This window comes from Ceratotherium simum, chromosome 7 (assembly GCF_057802395.1).
Source record: "Ceratotherium simum simum isolate JZ-2026a chromosome 7, ASM5780239v1, whole genome shotgun sequence".
NCBI classification, from domain to species: Eukaryota; Metazoa; Chordata; class Mammalia; order Perissodactyla; family Rhinocerotidae; genus Ceratotherium; species Ceratotherium simum.
Window position 1 is genome coordinate 12,994,159 of NC_141906.1, and position 17,431 is coordinate 13,011,589.

Consider the following 17,431-nt stretch of genomic DNA (forward strand, 5'->3'; position numbering starts at 1 on the left):
CCTCCATTGCTTTCGCTGGATACAATTCCACAAGCGCCTTTTTTTCAGCCTTGGGCGGGAACCGTTCTACTCATTCACCTGCCAGTGGCCGGGCGGCTTCAACGAATTAGATGCAAGCCTGAGGGAGATGGGGCTGGGGGGCTCTGAGGAGCTGGGTTCAAGTTACGCTTCCCCACTTGGTGGCAGTGAGACCTTGCGTCAGTCCTGCAAATTCCCTGAGTCTGCTTCCTCATCAGAAAAACGGGAGAAATTGTAACCTGTACTCAGCAGGAGTGTAGGGAGATCCCGTTTCTGAAAGGGCTGGATGTGCTGTAAAGCACCTCTGAGCGCCCCGCGCCTGGGACCGCTTTTGAAAATATTCAAGCGCCCCCCAAGGTAATGTTCCTCACTGCTTTTCTTACCCATATGGGGTGGGCGCTTGCTCCACTCTGCTCCCACCACGTCCCTCCGATCTAACTACATCCACCCGCACCATGCCCAGGTCAGCCCCCATCTCAGACCCCGGGCAGGGAGCTCACACTCGAGACCCCGAACTCTCCCACTCTGGACCCACGGGGACCCTCCACCTCTCTTCTGCACCCCCTACTCTCCCATCCAGACTCGAGCGTGCCCAGCCACCTCTCTTCCCAGCGCACGCGCGCAGCGGGGCACTCACAAACGTCCCGAGCACATCTGGGCGCACGGGCCGCCGCAGCTGGAACGCGGGCCCAGTGCCGCCAGGCGGGTGGGGCTCCCGGCTGCCCCGCCCGGCCCCGCAGGTAGCGGAGCGGCGGGGTGGGGGAGCGGGAGCGGGAGCGCGGGCGGGGCGGGGCGGGGCCGGGGGAGGGTGGGAGGGGAGGGCCTGACGGCCGGGCCGCGGCGGAGCGGAGAGGGACAGAGGCGCGGGAGGCGCGGGAGGCGCGTGGAGCCAGCCGCAGCCGAGCCCGCGCCGCCATGCCCCTGGCCTTCTGCGGCAGCGAGAACCACTCGGCCGCCTACCGGGTGGACCAGGGCGTCCTCAACAACGGCTGCTTCGTGGACGCGCTCAACGTGGTGCCGCACGTCTTCCTGCTCTTCATCACCTTCCCCATCCTCTTCATCGGTGAGCGCGCCGCGAGCCGCGGAGGAGGGCTGGGCAGAGGCGGGGAGGCAGGAGGGGGAGGCGCTGCGCGCCCGCCGCTCGGTGTCCTCTTCCGGCCCCGCGACTGCCGCTCGCCTCGCTCCCTGGGTCCCCGGCTGTGTGCTCTACCCCGCGGTCCCCGCGCTCGCACACCGGCGCGTCCCCTCACTCCCCAGGGTGCCCCTGAACCCGCACCAGACAGCGGACGCTCCTGACCCCGGGGATCCCCAAGTTTTGCCACCGCAAGGCCAGACCTGGGGTGGAGAACGGGGAAAGAAGAGGGTTCTGTACGCGCTGGAAAGATCGGGCTGCACCCTCAGTGGTGCTGTGTAGGGAGCCGGGTCACCCCTCCCCCAAGGCACCCTCCCTGTCAGCCGCAGCTGCGCCCGGGGAAGAGTGCAACCTGCGCCTCGGAGGCCGAGATGGAGGCCCTGCGAACTCCCGTGCTTCCCCGGGGCTGAGCCAGACGGTGGTCAGTAGCCTCTGACAGTCCCGGGGTCCCACTTGCCCTGGTCAAGGAGAGGCGGCAGCTGAGGACTTGGATGCGCTTTCCATGGCACCCCACCGGGCGTGTGTCTCCAGAAGACAACTTCTCAGCCTCCGTGCTGAGCAGCCCCGACTCAGGGATGCAGGGACCCCAGCGGCCCCCAGCGCCCTGCTTAAAAGACATCTGCAAAGTTGGGCTCCACCGCCGCGATAGTCATGCGTGCCTCTTGACTCCAGGCCCCCTCATCTCTCTTCAAGACCTCGACTTTCCCAAGCAGGCTAGCTCTGTCAACTCATAGGGTGTCCCTTGCCTCCCCCAAATGTGTTAATTTATTTCAAGAAAAAAAGCAAATCTTAACATTGATAACAGCTTTTGGAAAGAAAGGAAAAATCGTCACAAAATTAAATTAAAAAGAGGAGGAAGATGCTGCAGAAGCCAAGACAAAGTTATTGACAAAGACAAACAATTAGACAGAAATAGGAAGGAAGCATATGCAATGTATGCTCATATGCGTATCAAAAATTGTACCAGTATTTACACTTCTGTTCTCAACCAAATGGTTTACTTACATGATAACTTGTCACACAAGACAATTAGCGTGTAAAATGGGTACCTGCATAGGTGGGCCTGCTCGGGTCTAGGCTTCATGCTTGGACATTTAGTTCATGTTTACCAGACTCAGGAATCCTCATGCACAGGTGTGCAGATAGGTACACTCCTCACCCCCAATGCTCAAGCACCTTCCTGGGGTTCATACACCCCCCGTCCAGGTGAGCCAGGCTTCCCCCCTCTTCCTGTCTCTCCTCGCAGGATGGGGCAGTCAGAGCTCCAAGGTACACATCCACCACAGCACGTGGCTCCACTTCCCTGGACACAACCTGCGCTGGATCCTGACCTTCATGCTGCTCTTTGTCCTGGTGTGTGAGATCGCGGAGGGCATCCTGTCTGACGGGTGAGTGACCCTCGGAGGACTCAGGAGAGGGGATCTGCTCCAGGTGCTTCCTGAAAGGCCCAGGGAGGCCTCAGCTCACCTGCATTCTGTGAGCCAGTATCATCTGCTGATAAATCCAGCCACTGTTTACGCAACACCCCTGTGTCAGGCACTGGACGCAAGTGAGGCCCAGGCCCTGCTCTCAGTGCAGCAGGGTAGAGGGAACCCAAATCTGCTTGCCAAGTCTTGGTGAAATAGTCCTAGAGCTTATCAAAGTGCCCCAACTCTGGTGGAAGATGCCCAGCCTCTTCCACAAGCTGCTGGAGTTACCTTGTTGGGGGAAAAAATTATTCTTCTTAAGATCTTTCCTTGGTTCCCAGTTGTTTATAAGGCCCCAAGTCCTCAGTCTGGCATCCAAAGTCCTCCCAGTCAACACTCCCTGCCTCCAGCCTCATTCCCTGGGGACTTCTCATGCCCACCTTTCCTCTGGGCCTCACAGCACACTCCTTGTACCTCTGCCACAGCGTAGATCACCCTGTATGTCACGGCTTATATCTGTTTGCACACTGTTCCCCACCACCACCCCCCAAGACAGAAAGGCCTCAGAGTTGGAACCTGGGTTTTATTCATCTCTGTATTCACAGTTCCAGGCACATGACAAAGCTCCGCAGACATTTATTGACTTTAAGAGAATGAATGAAATAATGTCACAAGTAAATACTCTGGGAGGAGAAAGAAAGGCAGGGTTGGGCAAGCTTCCTGGTCGAGGGGGCTTCTGAGCTGAGCCCGGAAGGATGACTAGGGTTCCGGCAGGCAGAGGATTTCAGAGGGAGAGGGCCAGCGGGGCCAGAGGAAGGAGGAGCAAAGCCGCCGGGAGGAAGGCAGGTGGGGTAGGAGCAGCGCAGCGGGGCTGAGGCATGAAACACGCACAAGGGAGCGATGGAGGCTGAGACTGGGACATTGGGTTGGGGCATCTCTAGGAGGGCTTCGAATGCCAGGCTGAGTATTTGGGTTGGATTTTGTCAGCAGTTTGGAACAGAAGAGATGTAATCCGCGCAGCACTTTTAGGTGAGAACCTGAGGGGGTGTCCAGGGTAGGTTGGAGGCAGGGAGAGGCTGGAGGTAGAAACTGCTCTTAAGAGGTGACTGCAGTAGGCCAGGTGAGAGAGAACTGCAGCCAGAAATGGTGTGTCAGCAGTTGAGGGCGCAGAAAAGGAGGAGATTCTTCTCCTCCTCCTTTGGAGGAGATGGAATTCTTCCATCTCACCAAGGAAGAATCAAAGAATTGGCAAGGCTCAGTGATGGCCTCAGTGAGGTGGTGGAGGGTGGGAGGCATTTGGCTTAAATACCTGAGGTTCCACCTCTCTGAGCTGCAGTCAGACTACGCCCAGACTCCACTCCTGCCGGCCCTGGCTCCTGCAGCTGGATGGCAGGGGGATGGGATCCCCCACACACACTCCCTCACCCTCCCACCCGCGATGTCCCTGCATCCTGGTTTCCGCAGTACTCTCTGTGACAACTGCCTGCCTAGGGCCTCCTCCTCGTGATCAAAGCCCCAGACCAGCAAGAAGACCAGAATGCACACTGCCACGTAACTAGCAGCTGACAAGTCTGCCCCCCAGCCCCCACCCCCAACACCCCTTCCAAAGCAGCAGAAATGCTAGAGAGGGGAGGGATGCCTTTGAGGCCTCAGGCCAGAAGGTACTCAAGGGGTTATAATTAGCGGGGTGATGGAGAGGAAAATCCCCTTCCCGTGGAGAAGGTAGACCTGGGTCTTTGGCTAGCGCTTCTGCTATGTACCACCTGTGGGGCTGTGGACAAGCCACCCAGCCTTTCTGGGCCTCACTTTCTCCACCTGTGAAATGAGCATCATAATCCCTGCCTTGCCTGCCTCACAGGGCCATGGAGGATGAAATTAGAGCACGGACAGAGTGGCAGAGCCCTGGGTAGGTAGTATATTCCCAGTAGGTGGGAGACTGGCATGAATCAGGTCGAGGAGTCCTTCCTGCTGGCTGTCCAGCAGCCCCTCCTATGTAGGGCTGCACCTGTACCCCAAACCTCTCCAGCTCAGTGCGAACCACCATTCCCTCCTCAGCGGGCAGGTGGGCTCCTCAACTGGACACTTGTTACCTGGTGTTTGCTAGCCTCAATCTGTGGGCCTACACCCCTGGGCATCCAAGCATGAAGGAAGGACATGGGAAGGGAGCAGATGGGAGGAGTAGCCACAGCCCCTGCCCTGGGGCACCCCCAGTCCACCCCAGCCTGGGGTTGCAGATCTGCCTGGAAGGCTAGGGGGCCTGGGGTTGCAGATCTGCCTGGAAGGCTAGGGGGCAGTTGGGAGTGGGGGCTGCGTAAAGCAGTGGTTTTCAAACTTGACTTTGGTTTAGGGTCAGCCTCATTCGGTGGTTAATTAAGGCATCATTAACCTGTAGGGCTTCCTGTCTTCGTGTGGGTATTATTTCTGTGTGATGCTCTGAATTCAGAACAACCAAAGCAGTATAGGTTAGTGAGGATTTTTTTTTAAATATAGAATGTTTTCCCAGACCACCATACACTGGGAAAAGCCCAGATCTAACCCTTTTACCTAATCTCTTACCTAATTCAGTGTATATTATTCATTAAAGCAGCCAAAATCTATTTTATTGTGATGTCACGAAATATTTTTTTCAATTATGATTATTATTTATCTTATGTAACTTTATAAAATTTTTATCATTTCTAACTCCCATTGCAAAAAAAGAATTTCTTTAAACTTATGATATAACACTTTGAATGTCACTTTAAAATATGTGAGGATGTATAGAGTTTTTCTAAATTATTTCAAGGAGTACAGAGGCAAGAGTTTTGGAGAGCCCTGGGCAGGGTATTGGCTGTTCTCAGCATCCCCACTAGTGACTGATTGCCTTATACCTCCTGTATCAGTTTAAAGACCTTTTGCTGAGAATATCCACCAATCAAGGCTTAAAGAATATTAACATTTACAGTCTCATTTAATAAGAAATCTGGAGGTCACCTTTTCCAGTTGATTTGATGGCTTAGTGATGGCATCAGGAAGCCATCCTCTTCCCTTTCTCTTTCTACACCATCCTCTGTGTGTCCGCCATGTCTTCCCCCATGGTCACAAGACGGCTATCACTTAGGCAAGGGCAAAGGGGGCAGGCTCCTCACATGCCTCTTCTTTGTGCAGGATATCTTCTTCCACTGACTTGCCTGTACATCTCATTGGCCAGAATTGGGTTATATGACCACCCTTGGACCAATCGCTGGCAAAGGGGTGTGGAATTGCGTGGCTGCTTGAACCAATCACCGTTTATTCCCTGGGGCTGGGCACATTGCTGCTGGAGCAAACTGTGGTTCCTTTAGCAAGGAAGAAGGGAGCATTGTATTTGGTGAACAGCTCACACTGGCTCTATGCCTACACTCTAGTCCTACCGGACCACTTGGGGTCCCAACATGGCTCTCGTGTCCCCACTCCTCTGTTGAACTCCTGCTCATCCTTCAAAGTCCAGTGTGGTGCTACCTCCTCTGTGAAGCTTTCCCTTGTTGCCCACCCCCTCCTTTGTGCTCTCAGCCTTCTGTCCATCTGCAGACTCACTTCCCTAGACTTCTTTAGACTGTCAAACAGTTAGCTCTGAGCATGGTTGCCACCATCCCACCACTTGCCACCCTCGTTGTCAGCTTCTTGAGGGCAGGGACCCTTGGCATGCTGGTTAGAAACAGCAGCACAAGCAAGGGCAGCGCTGAGGCAGGAGATTGGAGGAGGCCTTCTTGGAATGGAGGGGATCCCAACACAGCTTCAGCAGAAATAGCAGGCTGGGCAGTGCTGGAAAAGTGACTTGAGGCCACATCACCTGGACCTTTGATGCCAGGCTGCGGGCTGAGGGTTTTGCCATCTGTAGGAGGGAGCCGTGGAAGGGCACGATCGGGCCAGTTAAGGTGAGCCTCCTCACCATCATGGGGAAGCCTGAGGTCTGGGAGAGAGCTCCGGCCCCCTATGGGTCTTATCACCAGACCAGAGTCCACCTGCCACCGAGGCCTCTGTGAGTTAAAATGGGGAGAGGGTGAGCTGGTATTGGCTGCCTCCATCCCCATCCAAGGGAGGAAACAAAAGCAGTGACCTTGGGCTTGTTACTCAGCCTCTCTATGCCTCACTTTCCTCTACCGTAAAGTGAGGAGACTAAGAGTACCAACTCCAGGGGATTTTATGAAGACTAAATGAGTTAAGATATATCAAATGCTTAGAACAGTGCCTGGCACAGGGTAAATGCCCAATAATACTGACTATCAGTGTTGTTATTACACCACCTGGGGAGGGGTGCCAATGCTGACTTCTTCTGTTCACGTTAAATGGGGCTGTCTCTCAGTGAGCTGTGGTCACAGACCCCTGTACTGCCCAGGGAACACCAGGGACAGGGATCCAGTCGTGTTCATTCCCAGAGAACTGGTTCCAGGCCAGAGGCTTTGCAGCTGCAATTGCCAACACTGGCTTCCCTAGGCCAGGTTCTGTCATCACGGACCCAGGGAGAGAAGGCCATGAATGCTGAAGCCTGAACATGAGCCCTCATAGCGTCACTGTGTGGACTCTCGGGCCCCTTAGTTAATGGGCGTGTTTGGGGTATGGGCTGGGCAGAGCTGCCAGTATATGGTGCAGAGCTGCACGTGTGATCTGGAGGCCCTGCTGGGGGCTGAGCCCAAAGCACAAGGCCTGGGCTGCTCTGTTGGGGAACTCAGCACATCCACATCCTGTTTCTCTCTCTCTCTCTCACTTCTGTCTCAGGGTGACCGAATCCCGCCATCTCCACCTGTACATGCCGGCTGGGATGGCGTTCATGGCTACCGTCACCTCCGTGGTCTACTATCACAACATCGAGACCTCCAACTTCCCCAAGCTGCTGATCGGTAGGGGGGGAAGGGGCGGAATAGGGACAGATTCCTCCATTCATTTGTTCAGATAATGTTTACTGAGGACTTACTGCGTGTTGGGCCCTGTTCTAGGTGCTAGAGGTTCAGAAGTAGAGAAGGAAAAATCCCTGCCTTTATGGAGCTTATAGTCGGTGGAGGAGACAGACAGGCAAAGACAGTAAATATACAAACCAACCGATAGGTAGTGATGGCGCTATGAAGAAAATAAGGCTGGGTATGGGGTGGAGAGTGATGGCAACGTTGCTGTCTATATAGGGTGCTCAGGGAGGGCCTCTGACAAGAGTGAACATGGCAGATACTTGGGGGAAGAGTGTTCCATGCAGATGGACCAGCATGTGCAAAGGGCTTCTGATGGGAGCAAACTTGGCAAAGAGGCCAGTGTGGCAAAGCCAAATGAGCAAGGGGAAGAATGGTAGGAGATGAGGTCAGGGGGCAGGAGAGGAGCAAGGATGACTCCTGGGCTCTGGGCCTGAGCGCCTGGGCGGATGGTGGTATCAATAACTGATGTGGCGAAGGGGCAGGAGTTGTGGTGTGGGGGCATGTCGAGTTTGAGAACAGCCAACTCAAGGGTCAGGTGGGCAGTTGGATAAATGAGTCGGGCCTTCAGGGGGAGGTCAGGGCTGGAGATACACAGTCAGCAGTCCTGGGCCTACAGATGGTGTCTAAAGCTCGAGCCCAGACGAGGTCACCTGGAGAAAGAAGAGGACGGCCCCAGCAGCAGCGCCTGTGGTTTGCCAACATTTAGCAGGGACGCTTAGACCCTCTGACTCTGTGTGGCTGGGGCCCAGGCAGAAACAACAGTGACAACTGTTGACATCTGTTGAACATGTCCTGTGTGCCAGGCTCGGTGCTAAGCTCCCCACACGTGTTCTCTCTCTTAATTCCCACAATCTCCCTGTTGGTGCTGTTGCTGTCCCCGTTTTACAGGTGTGGCCCTTGAAACTCAGAGGTCACAAATAACAACAGTGAGCACTCGCATAGCCCTTAGGTGTCAGGCACGATCCTAAGCGGTTTGCTTATATTAACTCGTTTAATCCTCACAACCACGCGATGAGGCAGGTGCCATTATTATCTCCCCTTCACGCATCAGGAAACCGAGGCTCAGAGGTTACGCGACTTGCACGAGTCTGCCCAGCCCGTCAAGGGGCAGAGCAGGGTTTAGATCCTGAGGGTCTGGCACCCGGGCAGGTTCTTACCGTTTCTGAGACCACGTGTCTCAGGGTCCTCAGGCTGTGCTTGGGCCACAGGTCTGCCTCTGTGTTGGGCTCAGTTTGCAAGACTAAGGCTGGAGCTGTACATCTGGCTGTCAGGCTGTGGTCAGACTGTGTGTCATTAAGTCAGACTGTGATTTTTAGGAGTCACAGCATCTAGTTGACATCCAGAGTCTGGAACACTCTTTGCTAACCCAGTGACAGTGTGGTGACGTGAGGGGGCGGCAGGTGTTTCCTGAGATGATCACAGGTCTGCCTCCCCATGTAAAGTGAGAGCTGGGCTCCATCAGGATCATCCAGGGATGCCGCACCCGGGGGCCCCCATGTGAGTGTGGTTGGGGGCCTCGGGGGCAGCAGGTTGAGAGGTGTTAAATTCAGGCTTCAGCGAGCCTCCTGCTCCAGGTTCTGAAGCAGCTTCTCACGCACAGAGAAGCCCTCGTTAACCACCAGGGCCTGGCTGACTGTGCCCCCGGAAGCACTCTGTCTGGGCGTCTGGCAAGTTCATTTTCTCCTTCTCCAGAAAGCACATAATGTTCTCTCCTTAGAGCACAAATACCACCCATGGTTGGACCAGGAATGCTCCAAGGAACAAGGGCTAACTCCTTCCATTCCTCTTTGTTAGAGGTTTGCTCTCTACAGAGCAAGAAATCCTAGAACGGGGAAAAGTGAAAAGGACGTACCCAGGAGCTGCAGAGATAGAGGGCAGTGGGTGTTGGGGGAACAGCTGGCCTCTGAGGAGGCTACTGTCTGGTCACAGGTCCGGAGTCCTGCAAAAGGGTGAATCACGATGCGGCTTAGATTGTCCCGTGAAATAACTTTGATTCTGGGGCTCCAGATGAGAGCAAGGAAATGTTCCAGCAGAAAGTCATGCTTGAGCTGAGAACTGAAGGATGGGTAGGAACTAACTGAGAGAAGGGAGAGGGGAGTGCTTCAGGCAGAAGGAACAGCATGTGCAAATGCCCTGAGGCAGGAAGAGCAAAGCACATTAGGAAATCCAGGAGAAAAGCAGTGGCTGGAGTGCAGAGAGCAGAAGGGAACTGAACTTTGAAGGCTGGAGTGGCAGGTGGAGCCTGCACCAGGCAGAGCCTTGAAGACCATACCACAAGCCTTGGTCTTTATCCCAAGGGCAATGGGAAGCCATTGAGGATTGGGTTTTGTGTGTGTGTGTGTCTGTGTGTGTGTGTGTGTGTGTGTGTGTGTGTGTTAAGTAACATATACATAACATAAAATTAACCTTTTTAACCACTTTTAAGTGTATAGTTCAGTGGCATTAAGTACATTCATATTATACAACCACCACCATCCGTCTCCAAAACTTTTTCATCTTCCCAAACTGAAATCCTGTCCCCGTTAAACAATAACTCCCCATTCCCCTCTCCCCCAGCCCCTTGCAACCACCGTTCTTTCTGTCTCTATGAATCTGACTCCTCTAGGTATCTCATATAAGTGGACTCACACACTATTTTGTCCTTTCGTCACTGGCTCATTTAACTTAGCATAATAATGTCCAGGTTCACCTGTGTTGTAGCAGAATTTCCTTCCTTTTTAAGGCTGAATAATATTCCGTTGTATGGATGGACCACATTTTGTTTATCTGTTCATCCATCGAGGGACACTTGGGCTGCTTCCACCTTTGTCTATTGTGAATAGTGCTGCTGTGCACATGGGGGCATTGAGATCATATGTGAGTGTATTTGCTGCTTTAAGGAGGCTAAATTGGAGGAGGGGAAGTGGGGAAACCATGAGAAGGCTCTCAAGGTGGTCCGGGGGAGACCTGATGGCGGCTGGGACCCAGGTGGCCACCCAAATGGAAAGAAGTAGATGAATTTAAGAGATTCAGGAGGTAAAATAGAGAGAACTTGGTGATGGGTGGGATGTGGGGCTGAGGAGGGGAAGGGAGGGAAGAAGCGGGGTAATGGGAATTCAAAGCTTAAACTCACCGGCAGCCCCTGTGTCGCACCACTTTCTTCCCTGTCTCCTTTTCTCTCAGTCAAGCATGAAGCTTTTGCCAGTGCTGCTGTGTCTGGCAAAGGCCGAGGGCTCAGCACTGTAGGATGGGACTGTGGAAAGAACCCTGGGCTTAGTCCTGGGTCCACCACTAACTCCCTGTGTGACCTTAGACAAGACACTCAGGCTCTCTGAGCCTCAGTTTCCCCATCTGGATAGGAATGTAAGTCCCCGCCTAAGTCATAGGATTGTTATGAAGATCAGTTCAGACTCTGTCTGTTAAGTGTTAGAGGCAAGGCCAGTGTGAGGCATATTTTCAAGGCGTGGACCCAGAAGATGACCATCACTAAGGGTGACAGAGGTTCTGATGCCTGGGATAGAGTTTGTCTGGGGAAGGGTAGGGGTGGAGCAGGGGGATGGCCTCCAGCTGTGGGGTCCTTGTGACCTGGAGACCAGACCAAGCTGAGGGAACATCATCCCAGTCCTGAGGGCTGGGACCACAAAGCAGATGCTTCTGCCCTCTGTCCTAATGCTATCACTCAGGGACCTGAGATGGAGGGCATTTGCCCTCCCCGGGCAAGTTCAACATCTTGATCTAGTTCCCAGCCCAGAGCCAGGCTGGGGCAGACCCCAGCTTTCGTCCCCAAGAGACGTGCTGGCGTTCATGTCCAGGCCCACCTGGGGATGGGGAGCAGGGTGACGCTCTCCTTCCCTCTCTGGTTCCGCTGAAGAGGAGCTCTAGGGGATCTAGGGGCCTGATCTGCTGGTGGCTCTAGGGAGTGAGCGGGGAACAGCTGCCTGGGCTAAAGCACCCCCTAAAAGGGCACTTAGTTAATGCTGGTTTTGGTTGTTGCCAACTAACCACGGTTTATTAGTGGGTGGTGGTGGTGGGGATTAAGGGGATAGAATCCACTAATGGCTTCTGATGGTCATGGTCTCAGGTCTGAAGTCTGGAGATAATAAAAATATTAACAGCTGTTGTCCAAAGAGCACCCCCAGTGTGCCAGGCTCCCTGTGCTAAATGCTTTCCATACATTGCTCACAACAACCTTAGAGGTAACACTGTCATTATCCCCATCTTATGGATGAGGACCCTGAGGCCTGGATGGGTTAAATGACTTACCCAAAGTCACATAGCTGTTCAGTCATAGGATCTGACCCAGGCGTATCTGGCTGCAGCGCCGGCTCTAACCACTATCTGCACTGCCTCGCAGGACTGTGACACTTTTTTGTATCCCCACCCCCCCAGGCTCCCTGAGGAGCATCCTCATGCTGTAGTGGGCTCTGGACCGCGGACCAGGCACCTAGGCCCTCACCCTCTCTCTGTCACTAGCTTGCAGTGAGCTTGGGCAGGTCACCTCCTCTCTCTGGGCTTCATTTTCCTCATCTGTAAAATGAAAGAGCTGGATTGAAGGACCTTGAAGATCTTCCTGGCTTGGAAATCCCAAAAGGAAACCATTGTAGGATGAGGTCTCGTGCTACCCTGCTGCTTAATGACTGTGTGACCTCGGATCAGTTACCTAACCTTCCTGAGCCTTGATTCCTTTGTCTGTTAAATGGGGGTGTGACACAGTGCTTCCCTCACAAGGTTATTGTAAGGAATAAATGAGATTATGTGTTAAAGTACTTACTTGGCACAGTGCCTGTAACTTAGTTAAATTCAAGAAATAATTTTCCTATTTGTCTTCTTATTTATTGCAAAGGGAAATTTGGCTGACCAGCTTGACTTCTACAGATTATTAATGTTTGTGAACACACCTATCATGAATGTTTTAATGTATGTACGTCATCTCAAAATGACACACTCATATATTCACACACCTCCCTTGCCTCAGAAATGTGCACACTCACACCCTAACACTTGTATTACACACACACCTCCTCTGACACATTCGTTTTCTTTCCTTTGCTCCCCTATACTTACACACGCGAGTGCACACACACGCGAATGTGCGCACGCAAGTCCTCTGTGCTCTCCCGTCTCTCTCCGGCAGCCCTGCTGGTCTACTGGACCCTGGCCTTCATCACCAAGACCATCAAGTTTGTCAAGTTCTACGACCACGCCATCGGCTTCTCGCAGCTGCGCTTCTGCCTCACGGGGCTGCTGGTGATTCTCTACGGGCTGCTGCTCCTCGTGGAGGTCAACGTCATCAGGGTGAGGGTAAGCAGGCCACTCCTGAGCTGCCACCCTTCTGCCACCCACCTGAGGACACACTGGGCTCTGACCAGTGTCCTGCCCGGCGAGTGGGCCTCCACCCTGCTTCTCAGCCGAGTAGAAGGAGTCAGCTTGTTTTACCTGCCCCCAAAAGGGGAGTTGAGGCCAGGGGAGAACCTTCTGGAGGAACATTCCATCTAGCCCAGCTGCCCTCTACCCCAGGCTCCCAGAGGGAAAGGAAGGGACAGGATATGTTAGCCGAGGCTGAAGGATTCTGGGTTTAATCCCATAGAGAGGGGAAAAGCTTCAGGTCCTGGCTTCTCCTGAGGTTTGCTGTTTGGAGTTTTCTGGGTTGGAGGGGAGACTTGTTTTTATTTCAATGTATTCATATAGTCACACATGTACATGGATGAGTACATGTGGCTGCATACAAGTCTTTGTTTTGTTGTCATTTTTGTTTGCCCCCTCCCTTCTCTCCCCTCCCCCAACCTTTCCCTCCCCAAGTAACCCACATTAACAACCTGGTATGTGTCTTTCCACTCTTTGTTTTTATTAATATAATGCCAATACATGTATCTATTCGGGGTTCTTTTTTCTCAACACATATATAAGTATGCAGGTTTTTTCCCTCAATATTCGTTTTATGAAAATGGTATCAATACACAGTTTTCTACATCTTGCTTTTCTTACCCAGCATCTATCTCTTAGGAGATAGTCTCCCCTCCAAGTCTGGTATGGCTAATTTAATTTCCTTAATGGCTGCATAATATTCCATCATGTGGATGAGCCATCATTTATTCAGCCATTGCCCTATTGATAGGTATTCATTTTGTTGCCAAGTTTTTGCCTTCACAAATAATAGTGTATTAAACACACTTATATCTTTATGTATTGCTGCTTTTATTTCTGTGGGAGAGAGTCCAAGGAGTGGAGTTGCTGGTTCAAAGGGTCTTTTAAATTTTTATTTATTTATTTATTTATTTCCCCCAAAGCCCAGTAGATAGTTGTATGTCACAGTTGCACATCCTTCTAGTTGCTGTATGTGGGACGCGGCCTCAGCATGGCCGGAGAAGCAGTGCGTCGGTGCGCGCCCGGGGTTCCGAACCTGGGCCGCCAGCAGCGGAGCGCAGGCACTTAACCGCTAAGCCACGGGGCCGGCCTGGTCTTTTAAATTTTAATTGATGTTGCAGACTGCCTTCCAGCAAGGCTGTAAACTACCAGCAATGAATAAGAAAACCCTCTCCCTTCCTCCAGCCAGCTGTGGCAGTATAGCCATTCCTAATTTGTGCCAGTCTCGCGAGTATAAAGCACTACTTTAATTTGCATTTTTCTGACTCCTCTGCTTTTAGTTGGTGATTTGCAGGGCAAAGGCCTTCTACATTCCCTGCCTCATCTGACCCTCACAGCACCCCTGTGATGCAAGTACCACCCCCTTTTTAGATGAGGAAACATTTTAGAAGAAACTTGTCCAAACACATCTTGCTAGTAAGTGCAAGAGGCAGGATTTGAACCCGGGTCTGCATGACTCCACTTGCTTTCTGCAAACTCGACATGAAACGTGGTGGTATCCTCAGATCTGTGGAGAAGATGGTATATGGAGACTCCTGCTCTTCCCCAACCCAACTTGAACTCAACTTAATCCAGCCAGGGGGATTCAGAGTAGACCTCAATGAAGAGTTACAAGTCAGGAGGCCCTGGCATTTGTTGCCAAGAGATATGGGGGGATCCTTTTCCTGGGAATAGGCAAGAGATGGCCCCATCTGTTAGAGGTCAAGGCTGGGATGTCATGAGCCCAGGTCTTTGCTGGGGCTAAGTGGGGAGTGGTGAGAAGCTGCACTTACCGCTCCCTGGTGGCCCATGTGCCCCACAGAGATATATCTTCTTCAAGACGCCAAGGGAGGTGAAGCCCCCTGAGGACCTGCAGGACTTGGGGGTGCGCTTCCTGCAGCCCTTCGTGAACCTGCTGTCCAAAGGCACCTACTGGTGGATGAACGCCTTCATCAAGACTGCCCACAAGAAGCCCATTGATCTCCGAGCCATTGGGAAGCTGCCTATCGCCATGAGGGCCCTCACCAACTACCGGCGGCTCTGCAAGGCCTTCGACACCCAGGCGGTCAGTGGGGGCACGGCCACACCATCCATTCCCCACCCTCCAGTTTAGAGTCATAGATGGGGACCTCAGAAAGCATCAGGTCAAACCCCTGGTGAGACAGGTGGGGAAACTGAGGCCCAGTGAGGGGAAGAGTCTTGCCCTGTGAACCAGGGACAAGTCCAGGACTAAAGATTCATAGGCCAGTCACAGCTGGAATGGCCCTTACAGTTTAAGTCATCTTATCTAACACCCACATTGTCCAGATGGGGAAACTGAGGCCCCAAGAAGGGAAGTGACCCTATTGGATTCCCCCAGGCTCTGTGTCCTTCCTTCTGAAGCTCAATGACTATAAAGGTGGGAATTTTCACCCATTTTAGAGCAAAGGTTTTAGTGGTCTGATTCTTAAAATAACTCTTTGAGTTGGGCCAGGCAGGGGTCTCCCCATATCACTGAGGTGGAAACTGAGGCCCCAAGAAAGGCCGTGACCTGCCCAGAGCTGGCCCACAGCTGGTAGGTGGCAGAGCCAGTTTCTCAGCTCCCGGTCCAGTACTGCTTCGCTGCCTCTGCCCCAGCACAGCAGGGAGACACTGAGGCAGATGCAGTGGCTGGTGGTAACGAGTGAGCATGGCACCTGCCACGCCCTCAGTGCAGTGCTGTGCTCGTCACATAGTCCCTGACCAGCTGTGTGACCTTGATCAATCATCTGGCCTCAGTTTCCCCACCTGGACCATGATGGCATTGATAGGGCCCCCCCAACGGTGCACTTGATGGTTCCATGATTTCTTCCTGGAGTTCACTTGTTTGCAGCAGATGTGGCCACTGGGTTTCCTCAGGCAGCAAGAGCCAGGGGCTTCCTGGGAGGCCAGGCCGTGCCATGAACAGGTCCTCGGTCACTCTGACCTGGCTGTGGGTCTCCCTGGGCAGAGAAAGGATGCGCAGAGTACGCAGGGCGCCCGGGCCATCTGGCGGGCACTCTCCCATGCCTTCGGGAGACGCCTGGTCCTCAGCAGCACTTTCCGCATCTTGGCCGACCTGCTGGGCTTTGCCGGACCGCTGTGCATCTTCGGGATCGTGGACCACCTCGGGAAGGAGAACCGTGTCTCCCAGACCAAGGTAGGCTGCCCCAGGGGTAGAGCAGGGCACCCTTCGGAAGGTTTTCACTCGTGCATGAGAACATGTAAGAGGTCAATGTCTGTGAGCTGTGGCTGCCCTGGGCAGCTCCTCACACGTGCACAAGGCCCTTGGCTGCATCCCCTCCAGAAGATGCTCTGCATCCGGTCAACAGAAATGCCAGGAGGCGAGCTTGTGCCTCAGGAGGGTTTATGGTGCCCTGCTCTCCTCACCACACCATCACCACTATAATACCTCTCCTGCTTATTTATTTTTTTTAGGTTTTTTTTTTGGTGAGGAAGATTGGCCCTAAGCTAACATCTGTTGCCAATCTTCCTCTTTTTGCTGAGGAAGATTAGCCCTGAGCTAACATCTGTGCCCATCTTCCTCTGTTTTGTACGTGGGATGCCGCCACAGCATGGCTTGATGAGCAGTGAGTATGTCCGCACCTGGGATCTGAGCCTGTGAACCCTGGGCCACCAAAGCAGAGCACGCAAACTTAACCACTACGCCACTGGGCTGGCCCCTCTCCCAGTTATTTAGTCATTCAGAAAGTTGCAGGAAGCATTTATTCAGTGTCTAGAGTGTCTATGATTTGTTGGATGTGTTGGCTTTTAGTTCATGTCATCTTAACAGACTCTGAATACCTTTTCAGGGGTCTGTCTTCTTCAGTTCTGTATATCCATGGCACTCGAGTTTCTACAGGGGCATCTTGGGGGCTGCTGTCGGAGGTGAGGGGAGTGGGAAACCTCCATGAGAAAGGCTTTTTCTCCCTACACTCTAGATTTCATTCAAAGCTACCCCAGTTTTATTAATATGTTAGACTGTCCCACTAACAATTACTTTTTAAAAAGCGTTCCATGTCTTACAAATAATGGAAACCCTTTGGACAAGATGATATCCAATGGCCTTTCCAGCTCTAAAGATGCTGCAAACTGACATTTGTTGGACAAAAGAGACAGAAAATCTTCCTGGGGGTTTATTTGCCCCACTTGGGACAATGGCAGCCACTCTGGGGGTATGGGTGGGGTACTTAATTCTTTCATCTGCTTCTTTGCTGCCACTTAGGTTTAGATGGTCAGAAAATGGCAAACTTTTCACCTCTAATAAGATTCAGAGTTTTGTTTTCCCAGCAAGAATATCATTATAACTTTTTAACCCCAGACAGACAGTTCGAAAATGGTGCAGAGAATCAGAGATCTCAATAATTTATGACACTCCCTTGCTTAATGTTATTCATCTCATGGGCTCCAAATCACAGATAGCATTTAATCCTCAGAAGGTTTATATTATTTTTTTCTAGAGATATAGTTAATCAGCTGAGCACTTTTGGCCGAGAATATGAGATGCTCCAAGTCTATTTGTCTGATTTATTCAGCAAGCATTTATTGAACCCTACTATGTGCCAGACCTGGGTTGGGCTGTGGGAATACAGCGGCAGTGGTTATGATCAGGACTATTAACAGTAATAATAACC

The 17,431-nt window shown here is 52.6% G+C and overlaps 1 protein-coding gene across 6 annotated transcripts in view; it reads left to right on the top strand.

The window, feature by feature from the left end:
* Positions 1 to 899: 899 nt before the first annotated feature.
* ABCC8 (ATP binding cassette subfamily C member 8) overlaps positions 900 to 17,431 on the top strand; it is a 75,822-nt gene continuing 59,290 nt past the window's right edge. For all 6 annotated transcript variants that reach the window (XM_087433138.1, XM_087433141.1, XM_014783341.2 and 3 more), the window contains exons 1-6: positions 900 to 1,081; positions 2,397 to 2,538; positions 7,294 to 7,415; positions 12,592 to 12,758; positions 14,623 to 14,865; positions 15,769 to 15,957. In XM_087433138.1, the coding sequence (XP_087289264.1) occupies positions 934 to 1,081; positions 2,397 to 2,538; positions 7,294 to 7,415; positions 12,592 to 12,758; positions 14,623 to 14,865; positions 15,769 to 15,957 (1,011 nt within the window). In that variant the 5' untranslated portion in view covers positions 900 to 933. The remainder of the gene's footprint in view (positions 1,082 to 2,396; positions 2,539 to 7,293; positions 7,416 to 12,591; positions 12,759 to 14,622; positions 14,866 to 15,768; positions 15,958 to 17,431) is intronic.